At 43.6% G+C, this 26,204-nt stretch overlaps 2 protein-coding genes across 11 annotated transcripts in view; both read left to right on the top strand.

The window, feature by feature from the left end:
* Positions 1-4,520, top strand: part of atp8b2 (ATPase phospholipid transporting 8B2) — an 80,991-nt gene extending 76,471 nt beyond the window's left edge. For 5 of the 8 annotated variants that reach the window (XM_029737654.1, XM_029737656.1, XM_029737653.1 and 2 more), the window contains 2 exons: positions 109-849; positions 1,162-4,520. In XM_029737654.1, the coding sequence (XP_029593514.1) occupies positions 109-207 (99 nt within the window). In that variant the 3' untranslated portion in view covers positions 208-849; positions 1,162-4,520. Of the gene's footprint in view, positions 1-108; positions 956-1,161 lie in introns of all 8 variants that reach the window. The other 3 variants (XM_029737652.1, XM_029737651.1, XM_029737650.1) reach the window with 3 other exon arrangements.
* Positions 4,521-5,241: 721 nt separating this feature from the next.
* Positions 5,242-19,228, top strand: il6r (interleukin 6 receptor). Of its 3 annotated transcripts, XM_029737659.1 has the most exons (11): positions 5,242-5,708; positions 14,320-14,769; positions 14,809-15,438; positions 15,606-15,729; positions 16,017-16,195; positions 16,460-16,620; positions 17,024-17,168; positions 17,497-17,537; positions 17,646-17,700; positions 18,267-18,369; positions 18,720-19,228. In XM_029737659.1, the coding sequence occupies exons 1-11, from the start codon at positions 5,627-5,629 to the stop codon at positions 18,973-18,975; spliced, it is 2,226 nt and encodes a 741-aa protein (XP_029593519.1). In that variant the 5' UTR covers positions 5,242-5,626; the 3' UTR covers positions 18,976-19,228. The 3 variants fall into 3 exon arrangements, with proteins under 3 accessions (XP_029593519.1, XP_029593518.1, XP_029593517.1); XM_029737658.1 differs by having other exon boundaries at positions 14,320-15,438; positions 17,649-17,700; XM_029737657.1 differs by having other exon boundaries at positions 5,243-5,708; positions 14,320-15,438.
* The last annotated feature ends 6,976 nt before the right edge of the window (positions 19,229-26,204 follow it).

The raw sequence follows: 26,204 nt of genomic DNA, 5'->3' as shown, positions 1-26,204 counted from the left end.
CCTCACACACAACCTCACACACACAACCTCACACACAACCTCACACACACAACCTTACACACAACCTCACACACACAACAGTAACCGTCTGTTCCACCTTTCCTGCAGGAGGCTCTATTTGGTTGGAGGGGCGGTGCCTCTCGCACCAGCGGAACCAGCAGCCCGGGACCTCCCCTTGTTCCCAAGGAAAACAACCACACCGTGTGAGACGGATGGACAGATGATAGAAAGAAGAAGGACAGGCTGTCTTATCCCACTGGATTCTCTTGGAATACGTGAAGAAATACTGCATTTGGAAGTTTGGAATACTGAAGTTGGAATGGCACTCACCCTGGGTTAGGAAGCGATCCAAAGTGTCAGCCATTGTAGGCAGAAGGCATACACACCCATCAACACCCACTGGCATTTGTATGACACTGTCGTTGCAATAGTGTTGGTACATATATGTATCCATCTGAAAGATAGTGTGTGGTATTTGTGATAGACATGCTCAGACTACCCACAACCCACTTCTCTGTTTTCTTCAACCAATGAGGTGGACTGAAAGAAGCACTTCTTCATGCAAATGATGTAACCATCTGCTGAAGAGCTTGGTACCACAGGGATCCGGAGAGAAACCCCGCTCCAACAACACCACTGTGGTTCAGTCATGACTATACTATTTATACAATGGATCATATGTCATAACATATCAGATTGGTTCAAAACAAAGTATTGAATTGAGTCTTTATGACAGAAGAGAGATTCATTTGATCGTCAGAAAGGTGGTGAATTGAGTCTTTATGACAGAAAAGAGATTCATTTGATCGTCAGAAAGGTGGTGAATTGAGTCTTTATGACAGAAGAGAGGTTCATTTGATCGTCAGAAAGGTGGTGAATTGAGTCTTTATGACAGAAGAGAAGTTCATTTGATCGACAGAAAGGTGGTGAATTGAGTCTTTATGACAGAAGAGAGGTTCATTTGATCATCAGAAAGGTGGTGAATTGAGTCTTTATGACAGAAGAGAGGTTCATTTGATCGTCAGAAAGGTGGTGAATTGAGTCTTTATGACAGAAGAGAGGTTCATTTGATCGTCAGAAAGGTGGTGAATTGAGTCTTTATGACAGAAGAGAGGTTCATTTGATCATCAGAAAGGTGGTGAATTGAGTCTATGACAGAAGAGAGGTTCATTTGATCGTCAGAAAGGTGGTGAATTGAGTCTTTATGACAGAAGAGAGGTTCATTTGATCATCAGAAAGGTGGTGAATTGAGTCTTTATGACAGAAGAGAGGTTCATTTGATCGTCAGAAAGGTGGTGAATTGAGTCTATGACAGAAGAGAGGTTCATTTGATCGTCAGAAAGGTGGTGAATTGAGTCTTTATGACAGAAGAGAGGTTCATTTGATCGTCAGAAAGGTGGTGAATTGAGTCTTTATGACAGAAGAGAGGTTCATTTGATCGTCAGAAAGGTGGTGAATTGAGTCTTTATGACAGAAGAGAGGTTCATTTGATCGTCAGAAAGGTGGTGAATTGAGTCTTTATGACAGAAGAGAGGTTCATTTGATCATCAGAAAGGTGGTGAATTGAGTCTATGACAGAAGAGAGGTTCATTTGATCGTCAGAAAGGTGGTGAATTGAGTCTTTATGACAGAAGAGAGGTTCATTTGATCATCAGAAAGGTGGTGAATTGAGTCTTTATGACAGAAGAGAGGTTCATTTGATCGTCAGAAAGGTGGTGAATTGAGTCTATGACAGAAGAGAGGTTCATTTGATCGTCAGAAAGGTGGTGAATTGAGTCTATGACAGAAGAGAGGTTCATTTGATCGTCAGAAAGGTGGTGAATTGAGTCTTTATGACAGAAGAGAGGTTCATTTGATCGTCAGAAAGGTGGTGAATTGAGTCTTTATGACAGAAGAGAGGTTCATTTGATCGTCAGAACGGTGGTGAATTGAGATGAAATAGCAGAATGAGTGGTTTTTATGATCAGCTGTTGTTAGACATAGTACTCCAATACACCTGTCTGTATCCAGCTGTTAACCAATCATAAACATGTCTTTAATAGGCCAAGTAATGCTTTCTACCTTCTCTAATAATGTATGACACAGTGTAAACCAATGCAGTAGTGTAGAGCTGTCCCTCTAACCTGTACAGTCTGTATGAGGAAGGTCTCTGGAACCTTATCAGTGGTCCTGGTCTTTGTATTCATGGTTACATATTGCTGTGTCACCATGCCCAAAGACTTAGTCAAACCAGACAGGCTGCACAATCCTACACTCTTATGGGTACATACTACTGTACATTCTCTATCTGTCTGCCTGACTGTCTGCCTGACTGTCTGTCTGACTGACATTTTCACATACATAGTCCGTCTGTTGTTTTAGCCAATAACTTGGCAGGACACTGAGGGGTTCAGTCAGCCAACCAATGACTGAAGAATGCAGGATGCTGTCCTTGCTGGAATGTTGTAGTATATGTCATCATAAGTTCATGGGCGGAGCTTCTGTGTTCACTATAGTTCTCAGTGAGAACGCCATTTTAAGCTTACAGGACACAGCAAGACTCCTCTTCGTCATGTTCTTCTTCATCCTCCTCCACTGCACCATATTGGTGACCTGCTGCTGGGCCCACAGACAGAACTACAGTTATATCTCAGACTCTGAGCCCCACCTGTACTGGGCTTAAGAGAGAGGAGATGGACTTCTAACAAAAACCTGGACCTCCATGTTGCTTTGGGGCGGACTGAGTGTGTGAAAGTATGCTAATATGGGCTTATACAGTCAGACAGTAACCTGTAGTTAACTAGAGACTGAGCTGGTCTAGGAATAGGAGAACGTGTTAATGAATGGAGGCTTGGGAGGGAGGGATCAGGGATGTTATTATTAAGCCTTAATAAATCCACAGTAATGATGATCAACCCAATTCATCCCTCTACTAGGCATGTCAACATGTAGCGTATTCCTTCTATACAGCAGGGGGAAACAAACCTGTTGTACTCTACAGCATACAGCTTCTGGTTAGAAAGATATAGGGTGAAACCAGGTGAGACAGCTGTTGTACTCTACAGCATACAGCTTCTGGTTAGAAAGATATAGGGTGAAACTAGGTGAGACAGCTGTTGTACTCTACAGCATACAGCTTCTGGTTAGAAAGATATAGGGTGAAACCAGGTGAGACAGCTGTTGTACTCTACAGCATACAGCTTCTGGTTAGAAAGATATAGGGTGAAACCAGGTGAGACAGCTGTTGTACTCTACAGCATACAGCTTCTGGTTAGAAAGATATAGGGTGAAACTAGGTGAGACAGCTGTTGTACTCTACAGCATACAGCTTCTGGTTAGAAAGATATAGGGTGAAACTAGGTGAGACAGCTGTTGTACTCTACAGCATACAGCTTCTGGTTAGAAAGATATAGGGTGAAACCAGGTGAGACAGCTGTTGTACTCTACAGCAGTGGTATTCAAAGTCCAGGTCTCGAGTGAACTGCAGTTGGATCTCAGCCAGAAAACCAAAAAATATTATTTTTTTTTAGGAACAAAAAATGAAGAGTACAGATTATTGTATGGGTCAACATAAAAATGTTTTTGAGAAAGATCATTTGAAAAATAAAATGTATTTATTGTTTTCTTTTAATTTTGATAAGAGATGAACATGTAATGAATTGAAGGTTATTTCTTGATGTAAAATTGGAATTTACAGATTTTAAGGTTATGTTATTTGTTTTGGGGTGGGATGAGGTCGCAAAAAAATGTTGTGTCAGGAAAAAATTGGGTCCCAGCTGAACAAGTTTGAATACCACTGTTCTACAGCATACAGCCTCTGGTTAGAAAGATTATAGGGTGAAAGCAGCACAACCAGTCTCTGCTGGACCTGTCTCTCCCTGCTGTAGAGGGCTCAAACCACCTGTAAGTCAGTGCAACACAATATCACACTCTATTTGTGCAAATATGTACAAAAAGTATTTCAGTAGATTTTGTGCGTTTTTATGTGGCTTAATTTGTGTGAAAATACAACAACAAAAATTGCTCGAATAACTTTCAAAGATTGTTCCTAGGTTTGCCCCCCAAAAAATATTTTCCTATGAATGAAGTTGCACAAAAATGTGTGTCTTTTCACACGAATTAAGCCTCACAAAAATTCACAAAAACAAACTAAATATGCTTAAATACTTTTTTGTACATATTTGCTCGAGTTGAGTGTGAGATTGTGTTGCAACGTGTTATAAAGTGCTTGAATTGGGCCAGAACGCACGAGTACTGAGTATCGCACCTCAAATGTATTACTGTTTTGAGTTTTGGCCCCTCTTACAGAGTTTTGCTTTAAAATACTGTGGCGTTCTGCCAGTGGCACATAATTATAAACAGTAGGGACACCCAAAATAAGTACTGTCACCTATTTCAGTCCACTTCAAGCACTGGTGTTATAGATAGATACAGCAGGTTGATGTTGGGTTTCAGTGAGAACGTTCAAGTTAAGAAAGTTAATCAAGTCTTTGTCAATCCAAAGAGGAAGTGTCAACTGAAATATAATTATTTACAGTTGACCTCGAAGTATGATTTCATTTGTAGTGTGACTGTACGGGGAATAATGTTTATAATAAGGGAAACAATCAATCTAACCTATTTATAGCACTTTTTACAGATGTTTGTCTCAATGTTCTTAACCGCAACCCGGGCCTTATCTCCAGAACCAAAAGAGCAAAACTGGGTGAACGTGGCCTTCAGAGAAGCTGATTGTTATTACCGACCATGTCATTAGGACATGCCAAGATCACCACAAAATGTTTGCTCAATCTCCTGAAAAAGCAGTGTACTACGTAAACCTAGTGTTTGTTTTGTCACATACTCTCCCCAGCGCGCTGGCTCCGAAAAAGTGCTTCTGGCCTTTCGCCCTGCAAACATGGACAGTTTTATCTGGAAAGGAGTTTGACACATGGACACGACACTATCTGTACTTTCGCAATGTCCGTTTTCTGAGAGTTCATTTTGTCTGACCAGAAGAAACTGAGATTTAGGGATATATTCTCTCTGTATCGCTGAATCGTTACATATTGCGGGATAAACATGTAATGGTAATTTCCGGTTGAGCCGACATGCAGCGTTTATCGTGAATACAGTCTCCGCTAAAGTGGGAGCATAACCTTTAAATGTCAATCACGCTGTGAAGCTGAACTTCCGCGATACGGATTGAATAGAGCCCGTTGGGACTGTGTGTGTGTGTGTGTGTGTGTGTGTGTGAGAGAGAGGGGGGGGGGGGGGTCCATTTAGCTGGTGCCTGGGGTGTAATTAGTCTATTAGGACAAATTCATGTAGGTCCCTCCCCGTTTCAGCAACAGATTCGGCGTAATGAATATGCCCCTGGTGATGTCTTCGCTTCTGTTATTTTATTAAAACACAGAGGGTGGTCTGATCTATTTGAGTTATGTAAATCAACAGCTGGTCATAACGCCAGTCCAGACTCAGGCCAGCGGAGAGGTAGTCTGGAGAGCTTGTACGGGAACAGGGACCACTTGTATAACGTTTTTTTTCTCCGTTTCAAATGAGTGTTAATTGATGTCTGAAAGGGAGCAGCTTTCTAATCTAGTCTACTGATACGGTGTGATTGGATTTACCGACACAGAGAGATGACTCGTATTAAAGAAGCGTAAAGATGCCATCGTGGATCAGGCTGACGGTTCTCCTGTCTGCGCTGACAGTCCACTGCTTTCTGGACGGGACCTGTCCACGGAGAGGTACGTTTATTTTATTACATTTTCATCGAAAAGTCCCCATGAAGTTATGAAATTAGATATTTGGAGCATATCAAATTGGGTGTCAAATGAAAGCTACGAGTTTATATTTTGGGGGAAATAAAGGCATGGATGCATTTTTCTTAAATGTTCCATCTTAAAATGTTGGCATAAGTAAAGGCTTTGATTTCTGGATAAACAGATGGAAAAGGAATTTCCACTTCACAATAACAGCACTTACAGTTGTCCAGGGAAGCTCTAGGAGGGCAGACATTTGATGAACTAACTTGTTGGAAAGGGGGAATCCTATGACAGTCACTGAGCTCTTCAGTAAGGCTATTCTACTGCCAATGTTTGTCTATGGAGATTGCATGGCGGTGTGCTCAAAATAGCCAAATCCACTAATTTGAAGGGGTGTCCACATACTGCTGTATATATAGTGGATCATTAGCATTATATCCAAAAAGTTGGATTTCGTCTCCTAAATATAGAACTTTGTTGACAGAGCGGTGTTGCTTTCTCATATGGACTATTGAGAATTTTACATGTGGTGGTCATCTGCAATGTTGTTTCTGCTAGTCGCAAAAAGCTAAAGTAACATGACATGAGCTGAATTACATGTAAAAGGCTTTGAAAATAAAAAGCTTTTGGTAAGCTCAGTGCTCTGACATTTTACAGAGATGGGGTACTATGGGGTAACTAGGCCCCCTAAGAACAATGTCTAATTGCTGACACAAAAAAACCTGTTCGGAGAAAAACAATGGTATGTGGATGAAGGTCATGTTTAGGGGAATAAACTATAAATGGAAATAAATGGATACAGTTTACACTTGTTTTGTTATTTCATGAAATGTTGTTTTTAAAAAAGGGGCGTTTCTTAAAAAGTACTAGATAACTGGCCCCCGGGGATGCCAGTTACCCCGGTAAAAGATTATGACATAGGGTTTCACACAAGTGTGTTAAAATCAATTTAATCACTTTTATATAGAAATGATTTGGTAAGTAATACTCAAAAGCTAAGTTTAGTTGTCTTATGTTAATTATTTAAATAAAATATGGGGGGGGGATATCACCATTAATATCCGCACTATGAAGAGATTTGATGTAAAGTTCTCTATTTAACTCACCTGCACATTTATGTTCTTTGTTCCTTCTTTGTTGTTCCTTATCCATACCATCCATTATGTACAACTGCACTAAATATGATTTGAATAATGCAAGATTTTAAATCCCAGCAGTCTTTAAAATGACATTCAGGAGCAAACGGTTTTCAGTAGTTGATTTTAATTCATAAAACAAATATATTCATTGGAATATAATATTGGAATGGAATATAACTAATAACATTAAATTGCATTGGAATATAACATTTAATAACTTAACTAATTAACTCATTGTAACATTGATGTGGCAACTCTATTATGCTCTGCTGTGCACAATTCTAATTTGTACATAGGTCACAAATACAGCTATCCTCAGTAAAATTGGAGTACAACTCATGAGTCCACCTCCTGCACTGTCCCCACCTGTGACTGAAAACAGGGGGAGAGATGCCAATTGAAAAGCTTTCTCTTAAAAACCTACGGTGCATTCGGAAGGTTCAGACACCTTCCCTTTTCCCATGTTTTGTTACGTTACAGCCTTATTGTAAAATATATATATATTTTTAAATGTCCTTATCAATCTATACACAACACTCCATAATGACAAATGGAAAACACGTTTTTAGACATTTTAGCAAATTGATTAAATATAAAAAACATATCTTATTTACATATGTATTCATACCCTTTGTTATGAGACTCGGAATTGAGCTCAGGTGCATTCTGTTTCCATTGATCATTCTTGGATGTTTCTACAACTTGATTGGAGTACACCTGTGGTAGATTCCATTGATTGGACATGATTTGGAAAAGGCACACACCAGTCTATATAAGGTCCCACAGTTGACAGTGCATGTCAGAGCAAAAACCAAGCCATTAGGTCGAAGAAATTGTCCGTAGAGCTCCAAGACAAGACTGTGTCGATGCACAGATCTGGGGAAGGGTACAAAAATGTTCTGCAGCATTAATGGTTCCCAAGAACACAGTGGCCTTCATCATTCTTAAATGGAAGAAGTTTGGAACCACCAAGACTCTTCCAAGAGCTGGCTGCCCGGCCAACCTGAACAATCGGGGGAGAAGTGCCTTCGTCAGGGAGGTGACCAAGAACCCGATGGTCACTCTGACAGAGCTCCAGAGTTCCAGGGTGGAGATGGGAGAACCTTCCAGAAGGATAACCATCTCTGCAGCACTCCAGCAATCAGGTCTTTATGGTAGAGTGGTCCAAATGGAATCCACTCCTCAGTAAAAGGCACATGATAGCCCGCTTGGGGTTTGTCAAAAGGCACCTAAAGGACTCTCAGACCATGAGAAACAAGATTCTCTGGTCTGATGAAACCAAGATTGAACTCTTTGGCCTGAATGCCAAGCGTCACGTCTGGAGGAAACCTGGCACCATCCCTACAGTAAAGCATGGTGGTGGCAGCATCATGCTGTGGGGATGTTTTTCAGTGGCAGGGACTGAAAGACTAGTCAAGATCGAGGGAAAGATGAACGGAGCAAAGTACAGAGAGATCCTTGATGAAAACCTGCTCCAGAGCACTCAGGATCTCCGACTGGGTGAAGGTTCATCTTCCAACAGGACAACGGCCCTAAGTTCACAGCCAAGAGAACGCAGGAGGGGCTTCGGGACGAGTCTCTGAATGTCTTTGAAAGGCCCATCCAGAGCCTGGACCCGATCCAACATCTCTGGAGAGACTTGAAAATAGCTGTGCAGCAGCAATCCCCATCCAACCTGACAGAGCTTGAGAGGATCTGCAGAGTAGAATGGGAGAAACTCCCCAAATACATGTGTGCCAAGCTTGAAGCGTCATACCCTAGAAGACTCTCGGCTGTAATCACAGCCAAAGGTGCTTCAACAAAGTACTGAGTAAATGGTCTGAATACTTACAGTTGAAGTCAGAAGTTTACATACACTTAGGTTGGCGTTATTAAAACTCGTTCTTTAACCACTCCATAAATTTCTTGTCAACAAACTATAGTTTTGGTAAGTCAGTTTCGTACATCTACAGTGAGGGAAAAAAGTATTTGATCCCCTGCTGATTTTGTACGTTTGCCCACTGACAAAGAAATGATCAGTTTATAATTTTAATGGTAGGTTTATTTGAACAGTGAGAGACAGAATAACAACAAAAAAATCCAGAAAAACGCATGTCAAAAATGTTATAAAAGGATTAGCATTTTAATGAGGGAAATAAGTATTTGACCCCTCTGCAAAACATGACTTAGTACTTGGTGGCAAAACCCTTGTTGGCAATCACAGAGGTCAGACGTTTCTTGTAGTTGGCCACCAGGTTTGCACACATCTCAGGAGGGATTTTGTCCCACTCCTCTTTGCAGATCTTCTCCAAGTCATTAAGGTTTCGAGGCTGACGTTTGGCAACTCGAACCTTCAGCTCCCTCCACAGATTTTCTATGGGATTAAGGTCTGGATACTAGCTAGGCCACTCCAGGACCTTAATGTGCTTCTTCTTAAGCCACTCCTTTGTTGCCTTTGCCGTGTGTTTTGGGTCATTGTCATGCTGGAATACCCATCCACGACCCATTTTCAATGACCTGGCTGAGGGAAGGAGGTTCTCACCCAAGATTTGACGGTACATGGCCCCGTCCATCGTCCCTTTGATGCGGTGAAGTTGTCCTGTCCCCTTAGCAGAAAAACACCCCCAAAGCATAATGTTTCCACCTCCATGTTTGACGGTGGGGATGGTGTTCTTGGGGTCATAGGCAGCATTCCTCCTCCAAACACGGCGAGTTGTGTTGATGCCAAAGAGCTCCATTTTGGTCACAACACTTTCACCCAGTTGTCCTCATCATTCAGATGTTCATTGGCAAACTTCAGACGGGCATGTATATGTGCTTTCTTGAGCAGGGGGACCTTGCGGGCGCTGCAGGATTTCTGTCCTTCAGCTGCCTTGAGATCATTGACAAGATCCTCCCGTGTAGTTCTGGGCTGATTCCTCACCGTTCTCATGATCATTGCAACTCCACAAAGTGAGATCTTGCATGGAGCCCCAGGCCGAGGGAGATTTACAGTTCTTTTGTGTTTCTTCCGTTTGCGAATAATCGCACCAAATGTTGTCACCTTCTCACCAAGCTGCTTGGCGATGGTCTTGTAGCCCATTCCAGTCTTGTGTAGGTCTACAATCTTGTCCCTGACAGCCTTGGAGAGCTCTTTGGTCTTGGCTATGGTGGAGAGTTTGGAATCTGATTGATTGATTGCTTCTGGCTCCCAGGTGTCTTTTATACAGGTAACAAGCAGAGATTAGGAGCACTCCCTTTAAGAGTGTGCTCCTAATCTCAGTTTGTTACCTGTATAAAAGACACCTGGGAGCCAGAAATCTTTCTGATTGAGAGGCGGTCAAATACTTATTTCCCTCATTAACCTGTTTGGGCTAGTGGGATGTCACCGTCCCACCCTATTCGACAGCCAGTGGAACCGTGTGGTGTGAAATACAAAAACCTCAAAAATGCAATCATTTCAATTTTTCAAACATAGGACTATTTTACACCATTTGAAAGATAAGACTCTCGTTAATCTAACCACATTGTCCGATTTCCAAAAGGCTTTACAGCGAAAGCAAAACATTAGATTATGTTAGGAGAGTACATAGTCCAAAATAATCACACAGCCATTTTCCAAGCAAGCATATATGTCACAGAAACCCAAAACACAGCTAAATGAAGCACTAACCTTTGATGATCTCCATCAGATGACACTCCTAGGACATTATGTTATACAATACATGCATGTTTTGTTCAATCAAGTTCATATTTATATCAAAAATCAGCTTTTTACATTGGCGTATGATGTTCAGAAAATGTATCCCCACCGAAAACTTCCGGTGAATTTACTAAATTACTCATCATAAACGTTGACAAAATACATAACAATTATTTTAAGAATTATAGATACAGAACTCCTTTATGCAATCGCTATGTCAGATTTTAAAATAGCTTTTCGGCGAAAGCACATTTTGCAATATTCTGAGTACATAGCTCAGCCATCAAGGCTAGCTATTTTGACACCCGCCAAGTTCGGGGCTCACTAAACTCAGAATTACTATTAGAAAAATTGTATTACCTTTGCTGATCTTCGTCAGAATGCACTCCCAGGACTGCTGCTTCCACAATAAATGTTGTTTTTGTTCCAAATAATCCATAGTTATGTCCAAATACCTCCGTTATGTTAGTGCGTTCAGGTCACTATCCAAAGGGTAACGCGCGAGCGCATATCGAGACAACAAAATTAAAAATGTTCCATTACCGTACTTAGAAGCATGTCAAACGCTGTTTAAATTCAATTTTTATGGTATTTTTCTCGTAAAAAAGCGATAATATTCCAACCGAACAAAAGTGTTTTCATTCAAAGAGAAAAAGAAAAACAGTGTGGTCTTGTGAACGCGCATCTCCAATCTCTTAGTCACCAGGCAGACCACTGACAAAGTGAGATACCATACTCTGCCCAGAGACAGGAGACGCCTCAATCCGCTTTCTGAATGCTTTAGAGAGCCAATGGAAGCCTTAGAAAGTGCAACGTAACCCCACGGATACTGTAGTTTCGATAGAGAACCAAAAGAAGAACTACAAATTCGCAGACAGGCCACTTCCTGCTTGGAATTTTCTCAGGTTTTTGCCTGCCATATGAGTTCTGTTATACTCACACACACCATTCAAACAGTTTTAGAAACTTCCGAGTGTTTTCTATCCACATCTACTAATAATATGCTTTCTGGGAAAGAGTAGTAACCAGTTTAAATCGGGTACGTTTTTTATCCGGCCGTGAAAATACTGCCCCCTAGCCCAGACAGGTTAAAATGCAAATCAATTTATAACATTTTTTACATTAGTTTTTCTGGATTTTTTTGTTGTTATTCTGTCTCTCACTGTTCAAATAAACCTACCATTAAAAGTATAGACTGATAATTTCTTTATCAGTGGGCAAACGTACAAAATCAGCAGGGAATCAAATACTTTTTTCCCTCACTGTACTTTGTGCATGACACAAGTCATTTTTCCAACAATTGTTTACAGACAGATTATTTCACATATAATTCACTGTATCACAATTCCAGGGGTCAGAAGTTTACATACACTAAGTTGATTGTGCCTTTAAACAGATTGGAAAATTACAGAAAATTTTGTCATGGCTTTAGAAGCTTCTGATAGGCTAATTCACATCATTTGAGTCAATTGGAGGTGTACCCGTGGATGTATTTCAAGGCCTACCTTCAAACTCAGTGCCTCTTTGCTTGACATCATGGGAAAATCAAATGAAATCAGCCAAGACCTCAGAAAAAACATTGTAGACCTTCACAAGTCTGGTTCATCCTTGGGAGCAATTTCCAAACGCCTGAAGGTACCACGTTCATCTGTACAAACAATAGTACGCAAGTATAAACACTTGGGACCACGTAGCCGTCATACCACTCAGGAAGGAGACACATTCTGTCTCCTAGAGATGAACGTACTTTGGTGCTAAAAGTACAAATCAATCCCAGAACAACAGCAAAGGAGCTTGTGAAGATGCTTGCGGAAACAGGTACAAAAGTATCTATATCCACAGTAAAACGAGTCCTATATCGACACAACCTGAAAGGCTGCTTAGCAAGGAAAAAGCCACTGCTCCAAAACCGCCATAAAAAAGCCTGACTATGGTTTGCAACTGCACATGGGGACAAAGATCGTACTTTTTGGAGAAATGTCCTCTGGTCTGATGAAACAAAAATAGAACTGTTTGGCCATAATGACCATTGTTATGTTTGGAGGAAAAAGTGGGAGGCTTGCAAGCCGAAGAACACCATCCCAACCGTGAAGCACGGGGGTGACAGCATCATGTTGTGGGGGTGCTTTGCTGCAGGAGAGACTGGTGCACTTCACAAAATAGATGGCATCATGAGGAAGGAAAATGATGTGGATATATTGAAGCAAAATCTCAAGACATCAGTCGGGAAGTTAAAGCTTGGTCGCAAATGGGTCTTCCAAATGGACAATGACCCCAAGCATAATTCCAAAGTTGTGGCAAAATGGCTTAAGGATAACAAAGTCAAGGTATTGGAGTGGCCATCACAAAGCCCTGACCTCAATCCCATAGAAAATTTGTGGGCAGAACTGAAAAAGCGTGCGCGAGCAAGGAGGCCTACAAACCTGACTCAGTTACACCAGCTCTGTCAGAAGGAATGGGCCAAAATTCACCCACCTTATTGTGGTAAACTTGTGGAAGGCTACCCAAAATGTTTGACCCAAGTGAAACAATTTAAAGGCGATGTCAACGAATACTAATTGATTGTATGTAATCTTCTGACCCACTGGGATTGTGATGAAAGAAATAAATGCTCAAATAAATCATTCTCTCTATTATTATTCTGACATTTCACATTCTTAAAATAAAGTGGTGATCCCAACTGACCTAAAACAGGGACTTTTTACTAGGATTAAATATCAGTAATTGTGAAAAACTGAGTTTAAATGTATTTGTCTAAGGTGTATGTAAACTTCCGACTTCAACTGTATGTAAATGTAATATTTAAAAAAATACATTGTTATAAATTAGAACATTTGCTTTGTCATTATGGGGTATTGTGTGTAGATTGATGAGATTTTAATGTTTTAATCCATTTTAGAATAAGGCTGTAACCTAACAACAAAATATTTTATTTTTATATAATCCATTTTAGAGTAAGGGTGTACAGTAACAAAATGTGGAAAAAGTGAAGGGGTCTGAATACTTTCCTGAATGCTCTGGGTATCACTTATAAATGATATACAAAAATATACTACTTTCTAAACATGAGACTATAAGTTTGAAAGTCCAAGGTCCTGGGAACAGTATTGGCATTAGGCCAACATTGTCAAGGCTGGAGCCAATCGTGTTTACTCAGACCCAAGGGTAAACTAACAGGCCACAGATTTGTCAAAACTGAATAATTCTGTTTCTACAGGGTTTCTTTCACATTATCAGCTGGTGTCACCAGTTTGGCTTCTGCCGGTCTTTATAGAGAACGTCCAGTGTCTAGTGACAGCAGCTTTATGGAGCTTGGGTCCACAGACAGAGAGATTGTTATACTATTTGTTTCTTTTTAGTAAAGAATGTTAATCAGTAAACATTTAGACAAATGTTTTGTAGCTCTGTGACGGAGCTTTAATGGTGGGAGAGAGGGATAGGGGAGGAGAAGAGAAACAGAATAACAGATAGGTGTGAGAGAAAGAGAGTTTGTTAAAGAAGAGACAGGCTGAGAGAAGATACATTCTGAGAGGAGATGGAGGAGAGATAGACTTCGAGAAAGAGGTGGGAAGAAGGGATGTGTTGAAAGAGGAAGTGAGAGAGGGGCTGGTGATCAGTTAAGCAATGTGTTCTCTCAGTTTATCTGTACTGCCCAGTCAACCACAACCTATACCCCTCAACGTGTGTGTGTGTGTGTGTGTGTGTGTGTGTGTATAAGGGTACATCCGTGCCTGCATGTGTGTCTGTGTCTCTGTACAGTATTGACTCAATATGTCTTTCTCTGTCCCTCCAGACCCCCCTCCCAGTGTGCTGGTGTTGTCCCCAGGCAGTGTTCTGGTCTTAGCCTGTAGTGGTCAGGTGGAGGTCAACGGGCTGGAGGTGATGGTTAACAGGGCCGAACACACCGGTGTCATTACCGGAGTACACCCCACCACTGTCAGCACCACAACAGACACCACATCTAACAGAACCACTGTCAGCACCACAACAGACACCACATCTAACAGAACCACTGTCAGCACCACAACAGACACCACATCTAACGGAACTACAGTCAGTGCTATAAAAGACAGCAGTGATAATGGAACTACAGTCAGTGCTATAAAAGACAGCAGTGATAATGGAACTACAGTCAGTGCTATAAAGGACAGCAGTGATAATGGAACTACAGTCAGTGCTATAAAAGACAGCAGTGATAATGGAACTACAGTCAGTGCTATAAAAGACAGCAGTGATAATGGAACTACAGTCAGTGCTATAAAAGACAGCAGTGATAATGGAATAGACACATTTTCTACTGGAAAGGACACTATTGTCCTTACCGTAACAGACACTCCTGTCATAAGCTGGACAGATGATACCGGGACAGACCGTACGGAGAAAACCATCATCAGGAACACTCGTGCAGGAGACCACACCCCTCTTACTGTGAGAGAAGTTAACAAAGGGAATGGAAAGAATGTGGAAGTTGTAACAGAGGAGGAGCACAAAGGAGGAGGAGGAGAGCAGAGGGATACAGGGTGGAGTCTTTACACTGTCAATCAACCAGGACATACAGATACACAGAAACTATTTCCTCTTACTGGGACATCGCTCCAACCAACCAGAGACAGCAGAGCGGGAGGGGCTGACACTGAGCTGCCCTCTGATCGGTGGACTGATGCGATGGACAGTGAGGATGACTATGAGGAAGAGGAGGAGGGGGGGAGGAGGGGGAGGGGGCTGAGAGGGAGGTCTCAGTGGAGACTGAACGGGAGGCCGCTGAGAGGAGGAGAGGAAAGAGGAGGAGTAGTGGTGTTAGGGAGGAGAGGCGCCACTCTGACCCTGCCCTCCCTGGCGGTGGGTGACTCTGGGAACTACAGCTGCCACCGCGGGGGCAAACTGGTCTCCTCTCTGAGGGTGAGCGTGGCAGGTGAGTTATACTGATGGCAGCTCTCTGTCTAACCTCATCACCTCTGGTCATTGAAGCTGACAACCATACTGTATGTGTTCTGTGAAGTGTGAATCATCAGCAGACATTCATGGTCACATAAGAACAACGGACAAACATGATGTATTTTCCCCTGGAATTTCTTTCAGTTCCTCCAGAGAGGCCTAAGCTGTCCTGCTATAAGAGGTCACCCAGCAGTAAGATCCGCTGTGATTGGACAGCCAGTCAACTGGTGACTCCTGTCCCTCAGTGCTACCTCCTCCTACGGAAAGGGTGAGAGCACACATTTTCCTTCTTTCTCATCTTCCTCATCACATTCTTCTTCCTCCTCTTCCTCATCACCCTCTTCTTCATCCTCTTTCTCATCACCTTCTTTCTTCTCTTCCTCATCACACTCTTCTTTCTCATCTTCCTCATCACCCTCTTCCTCCACTTCCCCGTCACCCGCTTCTTCCTCCTCTTCCTCATTCATGTCTTAAATTACTTACTTTATCATACAGATGATGCCGACAGAACAGTGTGGGTGGAATACTAACTAACTCTCTCTCTCTCTCTCTCAGTCTATCAGGGTCATTCTCTCGTGTCAACTGTTCCTACTCCGCCCTGCTGTCTCGGTGTTGGTGTGCTATAGGTCACCAAGAGAAGGAGAGTAGAGAGCCACACCTGGCCTACCTGTGTGTCACCAACACTGCTGGCAACACCACCAGCCCTCTCCTAGACTTCACACCTCTGGACATTAGTGAGTGTGTGTGTGATATGTGTGTGTGCGTGGGTGTCTGTGTGTGTGTGTGTGATGTGTGTGTGTGCAGGCGTGTGTGTCTGTTTGTATGTGTGTGTGATGTGTGTGCGTACGTGCAGGCATGTGTGTGTGTGTGTGTGTGTGATGTGAGTATAGGTTTGTGTGCATGTTTAACAGACCACTCAATAAGACACCTTGCTAACATTCTCCTCCTCCTCTCCCTCTCTCACCTTCTCCCCCTCCCTCCCTCGCCTCTGTGTGTAGTTAAGCCAGACCCCCCCAGCTCAGTAGTGGTGAGGGGTGTGGAGGGGCAGGAGAGGAGACTGAGGGTGGGCTGGGCTGTTCCTCACTCCTGGAAAGAGAGAGACCGCTACCACGAGCTGCTCTATGAGCTCAGATACCACACCATGCCACACGGAACACAGGTGTGTGGCTTTGCATGCGTGTGTTGGTGTGTTGGTGTGTGCGTCTGTGTGTTTGTGTAATGGCCCATGTTGTTCATCTAGCCTGCTCTGTTCTGGCTCAAACAGACATTACTTTTTCTACTTTGTCATCTGTGTGTAGTTTTGGTTTTACTGTCAGTGTGGTGACCAGAAGTCCTCGCAAGGTTAGTAAAACAAGGACAATTCAAGTGGGGACATTTCACCAGTCTCCACAAGCAAAAAGGCTATTTTAGGCTGAGGGGTTAGATTTATGGTTAGGGTTATAAGTAGGGTTAGGGGGTTTGCGGTTAAGGTTAGGTTTAGGGGTTAGGGAAAATAGGATTTTAAATGTGAATAAGGATAGTAAAACAAAAGTGTTGGTGTGTGTGTGTTGGTGTGCATGTAGATAAAAGGGACCAGCACAGCCCGGTCCTACACTATAACAGATGCGTTGCCAGGAGTACAGTACCTGATCCAACTCAGAGCTAAGGAAGAGTTTGATGGCCACTGGAGTGAATGGAGCACGGCTGTCTACGCCAACACCTGGACAGGTAACACACACACACACCAGATCTGTACGTGCTTAATTCAACTCTTCCATACTATCATCCAGGACCAGGCTAACTAGAACCATCCAGCTCATAGACAAAGGTAGCCATGACAACCCCTCCCTGTTCCTTCCTTTCTGCTCTGGTCTCTAGTCTTAACAGATACCTTCTACAGAGCTTTACAGCTTACCTGTCAACTCCCTTACCCTTCAACAGATCCTGTTCATGTACCCAGCCACACACACACACTCTACACTAGTGGAAGTATTAGCCAGTTAGCTGTGTACATGTGAACAGTTGTGTGGTTCATGGTGAATGTCCTTTATTACAGCCCCTGTGCCAACTGTGTTCAGCGATCTTTCTACTGTTATGGTAAGAAACACTCACTCACACACTCACTCACACACTCACAGTGGTCCTAGTTATTTCATCTCTGTTTGATATCTTTCTTTCTCACATTGTCTCATTCTGTCTCTCCAGCAGGACTACACAGACTACATAGATTCTGGCTCTGGTATGACAGAAGAGACATCAGGTTAGTGGGACAGAGAGCTACTGTATGTCGATTGGTTGAAGCTACAGTGTGTTTGTGTTAGAGAGAGTGGGAAATTTCAATGTCAGAAATCCCCCTAGCTTACAGAAGGCCATAACAGGAAGCTAATGTCATAACCTCATCAACTGAACGTGCTTCAGGAAACAGAACCTGGGCCAACTCATCTCACCCCATTCATTAAGTTTCACACAAATACTGTACACACACACACACACACGTCGGTATAATAGTGTAACAGTTTATTAATATCATGACCTTTCACCCGCACTCTCTCTCTCTCCCTCCCCCTCTCCTTCCCCCTCTCTCCCTCCTCTCCCCCTCTCCTTTCTCCTCTCTCTCTACCTCCCTTCCTCCCCCTCTCTCTCTCCCCCTCTCTCTCTCTCTCTCTCTCTCTCCCCCCCTCTCTCACTCTCCCTCACTCTCCCTCTCTCCCCCTCTCTCACTCTCCCTCCCTCCCCCTCTCTCCCTCCCTCCCCCCTCTCTCTCCCTCCTTCCCCCTCTCTGCCTCCCAACCCCTCTGTTTTCCCCTCTCCCTCTCTCCCTCCCAGTCTCTGAGTCTCAGGGTGATGTAGAGGTGTGGCCTCATGTCCTGTGGGTGGTTGCTTTCTGTGTGCTGCTGTCAATCACTCTGTTGTCCGCCTACCTCTACAGGTAAACCACTCCCCTCTGTTCTTCACCTCCACTCTGATCCTCCCATCCACACTATGATAACAACTGTATTCAGTCTGAACAATCTATGTTAAACCCTGTCCTGTACATATCTATGGTTATCATGATTAACCATCAGTTCATTCACTAGCTGTTCATTTTGTCATCTACAGAAACAACAAGCACAACACCATTTATCTAAATACCTTCCCCTCTCTCTTGCTCCCTTTCTCTGCTCAAACTGCCTTTCCTCCCTCCTTCTCTCTTTCCTACACTCTCTCTCTCTCCCCACCCTCCACTCACCCTCTCTCTCCCCACCCTCCGCCCGCCGTCTCTCTCTCTCGCTCTCTCAGACACAGGGAGAGGTTCATGTCTAAACTGTGGAGGTTGAGTCCCGTCTCCTCCTCTCCTGCTTGCCCCTCCCCCCAAGTCACAGCCCTGCCTACCCAGGAAGGACATGCCCTCGTGAACTTTGATCACCCAGTCTACGGGGAACCTGTCCCACAGGAAGAAGAGAGGAAGAAGGAGGATGAAGAGGAGGAAGAAGAGGAGAAGGGGGAAGTTATTCGCTTTAACAACACAAGCTATTTTCTGGTCCAGAGCAAATGATATGCCTGCTCTTAAAACAAGCCCCTTACCCTCTATCCCAGGCCCTTACTGCTAGCCCCCTGTTCTCCTAGTCCAGGCTGGAGAAGCCCTGTGATTTTACTGTTATTTCACTGTTTGGATGTGTGCAGTATTTGTTCTCATTTGGGGAAAATGAGCCAGTAATGATGTAAATATTCATTTGTGTGTCTATAAAAATGTATTGGGTTTTTGTAAATAATTTTGTCAGAATGCAATAAATAGTTTTGAATACAAACTTGTGTAAAGACAGTTTATTTAGAAAATGCTGTTCTGGGTGTATAATCACATTTGTAGTGAAGGAAATGTATTTGTGACCAGCAGGTGATGGTAGTCAACTATAAATTGTTTGTACACAACAGCTAGGATATTTTTATTTGGGATCTGTCACTGACAATGTACACTGAGTGTACAAAACATCCGATTCAATCAGTGTAGATGAAGGGGGGACACAGGTTAAAGAAGGATTCTTAAGCCTTGAGAAAATTGAGTCATGGATTGTGTATGTGTGCCATTCAGAGTGTGAATGGGCAAAACAAAAGATTTAAGTGCTTTTGAACGAGGTATGGTAGTAGGTGCTGGGGGGTTCAACTAAATATTAAGGTGTTCTTAATGTTTTGTCCACTCAGTGTAAAGTCTTGTTGTTAACAATACACACTAAAACAGGGGCTCTCAACCAGGACCCCTAGGGGTAATGACCTATCCACAGGGGCTCTCAACCAGGACCCCTAGGGGTAATGACCTATCCACAGGGGCTCTCAACCAGGACCCCTAGGGGTAATGACCTATCCACAGGGACTCTCAACCAGGACCCCTAGGGGTAATGACCTATCCACAGGGACTCTCAACCAGGACCCCTATGGGTAATGACCTATCCACAGGGTGTTCTTAAGAAGATTCATAAGACCATGCCAACTGCCTAAATGCACACGACGGGGTACTTCAGGGGTACTCTGGGAAGAGCAACATGTAGTTGGTGGTAGTGTAACCAAGGTACTCCGGGCAGAGCAACATGTAGTTGGTGGTAGTGTAACCAAGGTACTCCGGGCAGAGCAACATGTAGTTGGTGGTAGTGTAACCAAGGTACTCCGGGCAGAGCAACATGTAGTTGGTGGTAGTGTAACCAAGGTACTCCGGGCAGAGCAACATGTAGTTGGTGGTAGTGTAACCAAGGTACTCTGGGCAGAGCAACGTGTAGTTGGTGGTAGTGTAACCAAGGTACTCTGGGAAGAGCAACATGTAGTTGGTGGTAGTGTAACCAAGGTACTCTGGGCAGAGCAACATGTAGTTGCTGGTAGTGTAACCAAGGTACTCTGGGAAGAGCAACATGTAGTTGGTGGTAGTGTAACCAAGGTACTCTGGGCAGAGCAACATGTAGTTGCTGGTAGTGTAACCAAGGTAATTCCGGGCAGAGCAACATGTAGTTGGTGGTAGTGTAACCAAGGTACTCTGGGCAGAGCAACATGTAGTTGGTGGTAGTGTAACCAAGGTACTCTGGGCAGAGCAACATGTAGTTGGTGGTAGTGTAACCAAGGTACTCTGGGAAGAGCAACATGTAGTTGGTGGTAGTGTAACCAAGGTACTCTGGGCAGAGCAACATGTAGTTGCTGGTAGTGTAACCAAGGTACTCTGGGAAGAGCAACATGTAGTTGGTGGTAGTGTAACCAAGGTACTCTGGGCAGAGCAACATGTAGTTGCTAGTAGTGTAACCAAGGTAATTCCAGGCAGAGCAACATGTAGTTGGTGGTAGTGTAACCAAGGTACAGTCGTGGCCAAAAGTTTTGAGAATGACACAAATATTAATTTTCACAAAGTCTGCTGCCTCAGTTTGTATGATGGCTATTTGCATATAATCCAGAATGTTATGAAGAGTAATCAGATGAATTGCAATTAATTGCAAAGTCCCTCTTTGCCACGCAAATGAACTGTATCCCAAAAATACATTTCCACTGCATTTCAGCCCTGCCACAAAAGGACCAACTGACATCATGTCAGTGATTCTCTCATTAACACAGGTGTGAGTGTTGACGAGGACAAGGCTGGAGATCACTCTGTCCTGCTGATTGAGTTCGAATAACAGACTGGAAGCTTCAAAAGGAGGGTGGTGCTTGGAATCATTGTTCTTCCTCTGTCAACTATGGTTGCCTGCAAGGAAACACGTGCCGTCATCATTGCTTTGCACAAAAAGGGCTTCACAGGCAAGGATATTGCTGCCAGTAAGATTGCACCTAAATCAACCATTTATCGGATCATCAAGAACTTCAAGGAGAGCGGTTCAATTGTTGTGAAGAAGGCTTCAGGGTGCCCAAGAAAGTTCAGCAAGCGCCAGGACCGTCTCCTAAAGTTGATTCAGCTGCGGGATCGGAGCACCACCAGTACAGAACTTGCTCAGGAATGGCAGCAGGCAGGTGTGAGTGCATCTGCACGCACAGTGAGGCGAAGACCTTTGGAGGATGGCCTGGTGTTAAGAAGGGCAGCAAAGAAGCCACTTCTCTCCAGGAAAAACATCAGGGACAGACTGATATTCTGCAAAAGGTACAGGGATTGGACTGCTGAGGACTGGGGAAAAGTAATTTTCTCTGATGAATCCCTTTTCCAATTGTTTGGGGCATCCGGAAAAAAGCTTGTCCGGAGAAGACAAGGTGAGCGCTACCATCAGTCCTGTGTCATGCCAACAGTAAAGCATCCTGAGACCATTCATGTGTGGGGTTGCTTCTCAGCCAAGGGAGTGGGCTCACTCACAATTTTGCCTAAGAACACAGCCATGAATAAAGAATGGTACCAACACATCCTCCGAGAGCAACTTCTCCCAACCATCCAGGAACAGTTTGGTGACGAACAATGCCTTTTCAAGCATGATGGAGCACCTTGCCATAAGGCAAAAGTGATAACTAAGTGGCTCAGGGAACAAAACATCAATATTTTGGGTCCATGGCCAGGAAAATCCCCAGACCTTAATCCCATTGAGAACTTGTGGTCAATCCTCAAGAGGCGGGTGGACAAACAAAAACCCACAAATTCTGACATAATCCAAGCATTGATTATGCAAGAATGGGCTGCCATCAGTCAGGATGTGGCCCAGAAGTGAATTGACAGCATGCCAGGGCGGATTGCGGAGGTCTTGGAAAAGAAGGGTCAACACTGCAAATATTGACTCTTTGCAAACCACGGTACTCCGGGCAGAGCAAAATGTAGTTGGTGGTAGTGTAACCAAGGTACTCCGGGCAGAGCTACATGTAGTTGGTGGTAGTGTAACTAAGGTACTCTGGGCAGAGCTACATGTAGTTGGTGGTAGTGTAACCACGGTACTCTGGGCAGAGCAAAATGTAGTTGGTGGTAGTGTAACCAAGGTACTCTGGGCAGAGCTACATGTATTTGGTGGTAGTGTAACTAAGGTACTCTGGGCAGAGCTACATGTAGTTGGTGGTAGTGTAACCACGGTACTCTGGGCAGAGCAAAATGTAGTTGGTGGTAGTGTAACCAAGGTACTCTGAGCAGAGCTACATGTATTTGGTGATAGTGTAACTAAGGTACCAGATAATGAGGTAGGTAGATAGATGGGCTGTTTACAGATGGGCTATGTACAGGTGCAGTGATCTGTGAGCTGCTCAGACAGCTGGTGCTTAAAGCTATTGAGGGAGATATGAGTCTCCAGCTTCAGAGATTTTTGCAGTTCATTCCAGTCATTGGCAGCAGAGAACTGTAAGGAAAGACGACCAAAGGAGGAATTGGCTTTGGGGGTGACCAGTGAGATATACCTGCTGGAGCCCGTGCTACGAGTGGGTGCTGCTACGAGTGGGTGCTCACCAACAGTGAGCTGAGATAAGGCGGGGCTTTACCTAGCAGAGACTTGTAAATAACCTGTAGCCAGTGGGTTTGGTGACGAGTATGAAGCGAGGGCCAACCAACGAGAGCGTACAGGTCGCAATGGTGGGTAGTGTATGGGGCTTTGGTGACAAAATGGATGGCACTGTGATAGACTGCATCCAGTTTGTTGAGTAGAGTGTTGGAGGCTATTTTATAGATGACATCACCGAAGTCGAGGATCGGTAGGATGGTCAGTTTTACGAGGGTGTGTTTGGCAGCATGAGTGAAGGATGCTTTGTTGCGATATAGGAAGCCGATTCTAGATTTAATTTTGGATTGGAGATGCTTAATGTGAGTCTGGAAGGAGAGTTTACAGTCTAACCAGACACCCAGGTATTTGTAGTTGTCCACGTATTCTAAGTCAGAGCCGTCCAGAGTTGTGATGCTGGACGGGCGAGCAGGTGCGGGCAGTGATCGATTGAATAGCATGCATTTAGTTTTACCTGCGTTTAAAAGCAGTTGGAGGCCACGGAAAGAGAGTTGTATGGCATTGAAGCTCGTCTGAAGGTTAGTTAACACAGTGTACAAAGAGGGGTCAGAAGTATACAGAATGGTGTCGTCTGCGTAGAGGTGTATCAGAGAATCACCAGCAGCAAGAGCAACATCATTGATGTATACAGAGAAGAGAGTCGGCTCGAGAATTGAACCCTGTGGCACACCCATAGAGACTGCCAGAGGTCCGGACAACAGGCCCTCCGATTTGACACACTGAACTCTATCAGAGAAGTAGTTGGTAAACCAGGCGAGGCAATCATTTGAGAAACCAAGGCTGTCGAGTCTGCCAATAAGAATGTGGTGATTGACAGAGTCAAAAGCCTTGGCCAGGTCGATGCATCCGGCTGCACAGTAATGTCTCTTATTGATGGCGGTTATGATGACGTTTAGGACCTTGAGCGTGGCTGAGGTGCACCCATGACCAGCTCTGAAACAGATTGCATAGCGGATAAGGTACGGTGGGATTCGAAATGGTCGGTAATCTGTTTGTTAACTTGGCTTTCGAAGACCTTAGAAAGACAGGGTAGGATAGATATAGGTCTGTAGCAGTTTGGGTCTAGAGTGTCACCCCCTTTGAAGAGGGGGATGACCGCGGCAGCTTTCCAATCTTTGGGAATCTCAGACAATACGAAAGAGAGGTTGAACAGGTTAGTAATAGGGGTTGCAACAATTTCTGCGGATAATTTTAGAAAGAGAGGGTCCAGATTGTCTAGCCCGGCTGATTTGTATGGGTCCAGATTTTGCCGCTCTTTCAGAACATCAGCTATCTGGATTTGGGTGAAGGAGAAATGGTGGGGGCTTTGGCGGGTGATTTAAGTGCCTTTGAATGGAGTATGGTAATAGGTGCCAGGCTCACCGATTTGAGTGTGTCAAGAGCTGCAACGCTGCTGGATTTTTCATGCTCAACAGTTTCAGGTGTATCAAGAATGGTCCACCACTCAAAGGACATCCAGCCAACTTGAAACAACTGTGGGAAGCATTGGAGTCAACATGGACCAGCAACCGTGAGGAATGATTTCGACACCTTGTAGAGTTCATGCCCCAACGAATTGAGGCTGTTCTGAGGGCAAAAGGCAGCTCAATATGAGGAAGGTGTTCCTAATGTTTTGTACACTCAGTGTATACCATATACAGTATATCATATCATGGTAGGTAGACCAACATTAGTCCCAGAGAAAGACATACACCTTATTTCCAGCATGGGTCCTCATAGACGTAGAGTAGTCCAAACTGTGTATGATTCACATGGTGGCCTCCCGAGTGGCGCAGCGGTCTAAGGCACTGCATCAGATCAAATGTTATTTGTCACAAACACATGTTTAGCAGATGTTATTGCAGGTGTAGCAAAATGCTTGTGTTCCTAGTTCCAACAGTGCTGTAATATCTAACAATTCACAACACACACAATACACACAACCTAAAAGTAAAATAATGGAATTAAGGAATATACAGATCCGTCACTACAGATCCGGGTTCAACCAGGAGACCAATGAAGCGGCGCACAACTGGCCTAGCGTCGTCTAGGTTAGAGGAGGGTTTTGTCCTTGTCCCATCGCGCTCTAGCGACTCCTGTGGGGGAACGGGCGCATGAACGCTGACACGGTCGCCAGCTGTACGGTGTTTCCTCCGACACATTGGTGTGACTGGCTTCCGGGTTAAGTGAGCAGTGCGGCTTTGCAGGGTTGTGTTTCAGAGGTCCAAGAGACTCTAGACCTTCGCCTCTCCCGAGTCCGTATGGGAGTTGCAGCGATGGGACAGGACTGTAACTGCCAATTGGGGAGAAAAGGGGGTAAACAATACAATTATTCACATGGTCCGACAAACACAGAAGAGAAAGAGTGGTACCTCTTAAGAATGTTTGAGATACTCATTGTTGCCCCTCCCATTTAAAACACACACACATGAAATAGTTCATTTATGGCAGAGCAAGATAGATCCACGATCAAACTCAAGACATTAGATTTTTTACAATCATTAATTGAAAGAAATTGCTATGTGTTCAGTAAATCTCAGCTTGACAGTCAAAGTTAGTATGAAGTCAATGTCAGCATGACAGTCAAAGTTAGTATGAAGTCAATGTCAGCATGACAGTCAAGGTTATTATGGGGTCAATGTCAGTATGACAGTCAAGGTTGTTATGGGGTCAATGTCATTATGACAGTCAAGGTTATTATGGAGTCAATATCAGCATGACAGTCAAGGTTGTTATGGAGTCAACTTCATTATGACAGTCAATGTCAGTATGTCAATCAAGGTTATTATGAAGTCAATGTCAGCATGACAGTCAAAGTTAGTATGAAGTCAATGTCAGCATGACAGTCAAAGTTAGAATGAAGTCAATGTCAGTATGACAGTCAAGGTTATTATGGGGTCAACGTCAGTATGACAGTCAATGTTATTATGAAGTCAATGTCAGTATGACAGTCAAGGTTATTATGGAGTCAACGCCAGTATGACAGTCAAGGTTATTATGGGCTCAATGTCAGTATGAGAGTCAATGTTATTATGAAGTCAATGTCAGTATGACAGTTAAGGTTATTATGGGGTCAATGTCAGTATGACAGTTAAGGTTATTATGGGGTCAATGTCAGTATGACAGTCAATGTCAGTATGACAGTCAAGGTTATTATGAAGTCAATGTCAGCATGACAGTCAAGGTTACTATGGGGTCAATGTTAGTATGACAGTCAAGGTTATTATGGAGTCAACGTCAGTATGACAGTCAATGTTATTATGAAGTCGATATCAATATTACAGTCAAGGTTATTATGGAGTCAATGTCAGTATGACAGTCAAGGTTATTATGGAGTTAATGTCAGTATGACAGTCAAGGTTATTATGGGGTCAATGTC

The sequence above is a fragment of the Salmo trutta genome, chromosome 37 (assembly GCF_901001165.1).
Source record: "Salmo trutta chromosome 37, fSalTru1.1, whole genome shotgun sequence".
In the NCBI taxonomy this organism is placed as follows: domain Eukaryota; kingdom Metazoa; phylum Chordata; class Actinopteri; order Salmoniformes; family Salmonidae; genus Salmo; species Salmo trutta.
Note: the sequence above shows the minus strand (reverse complement) of the source record. Positions and strands in the feature narration are given on the sequence as shown.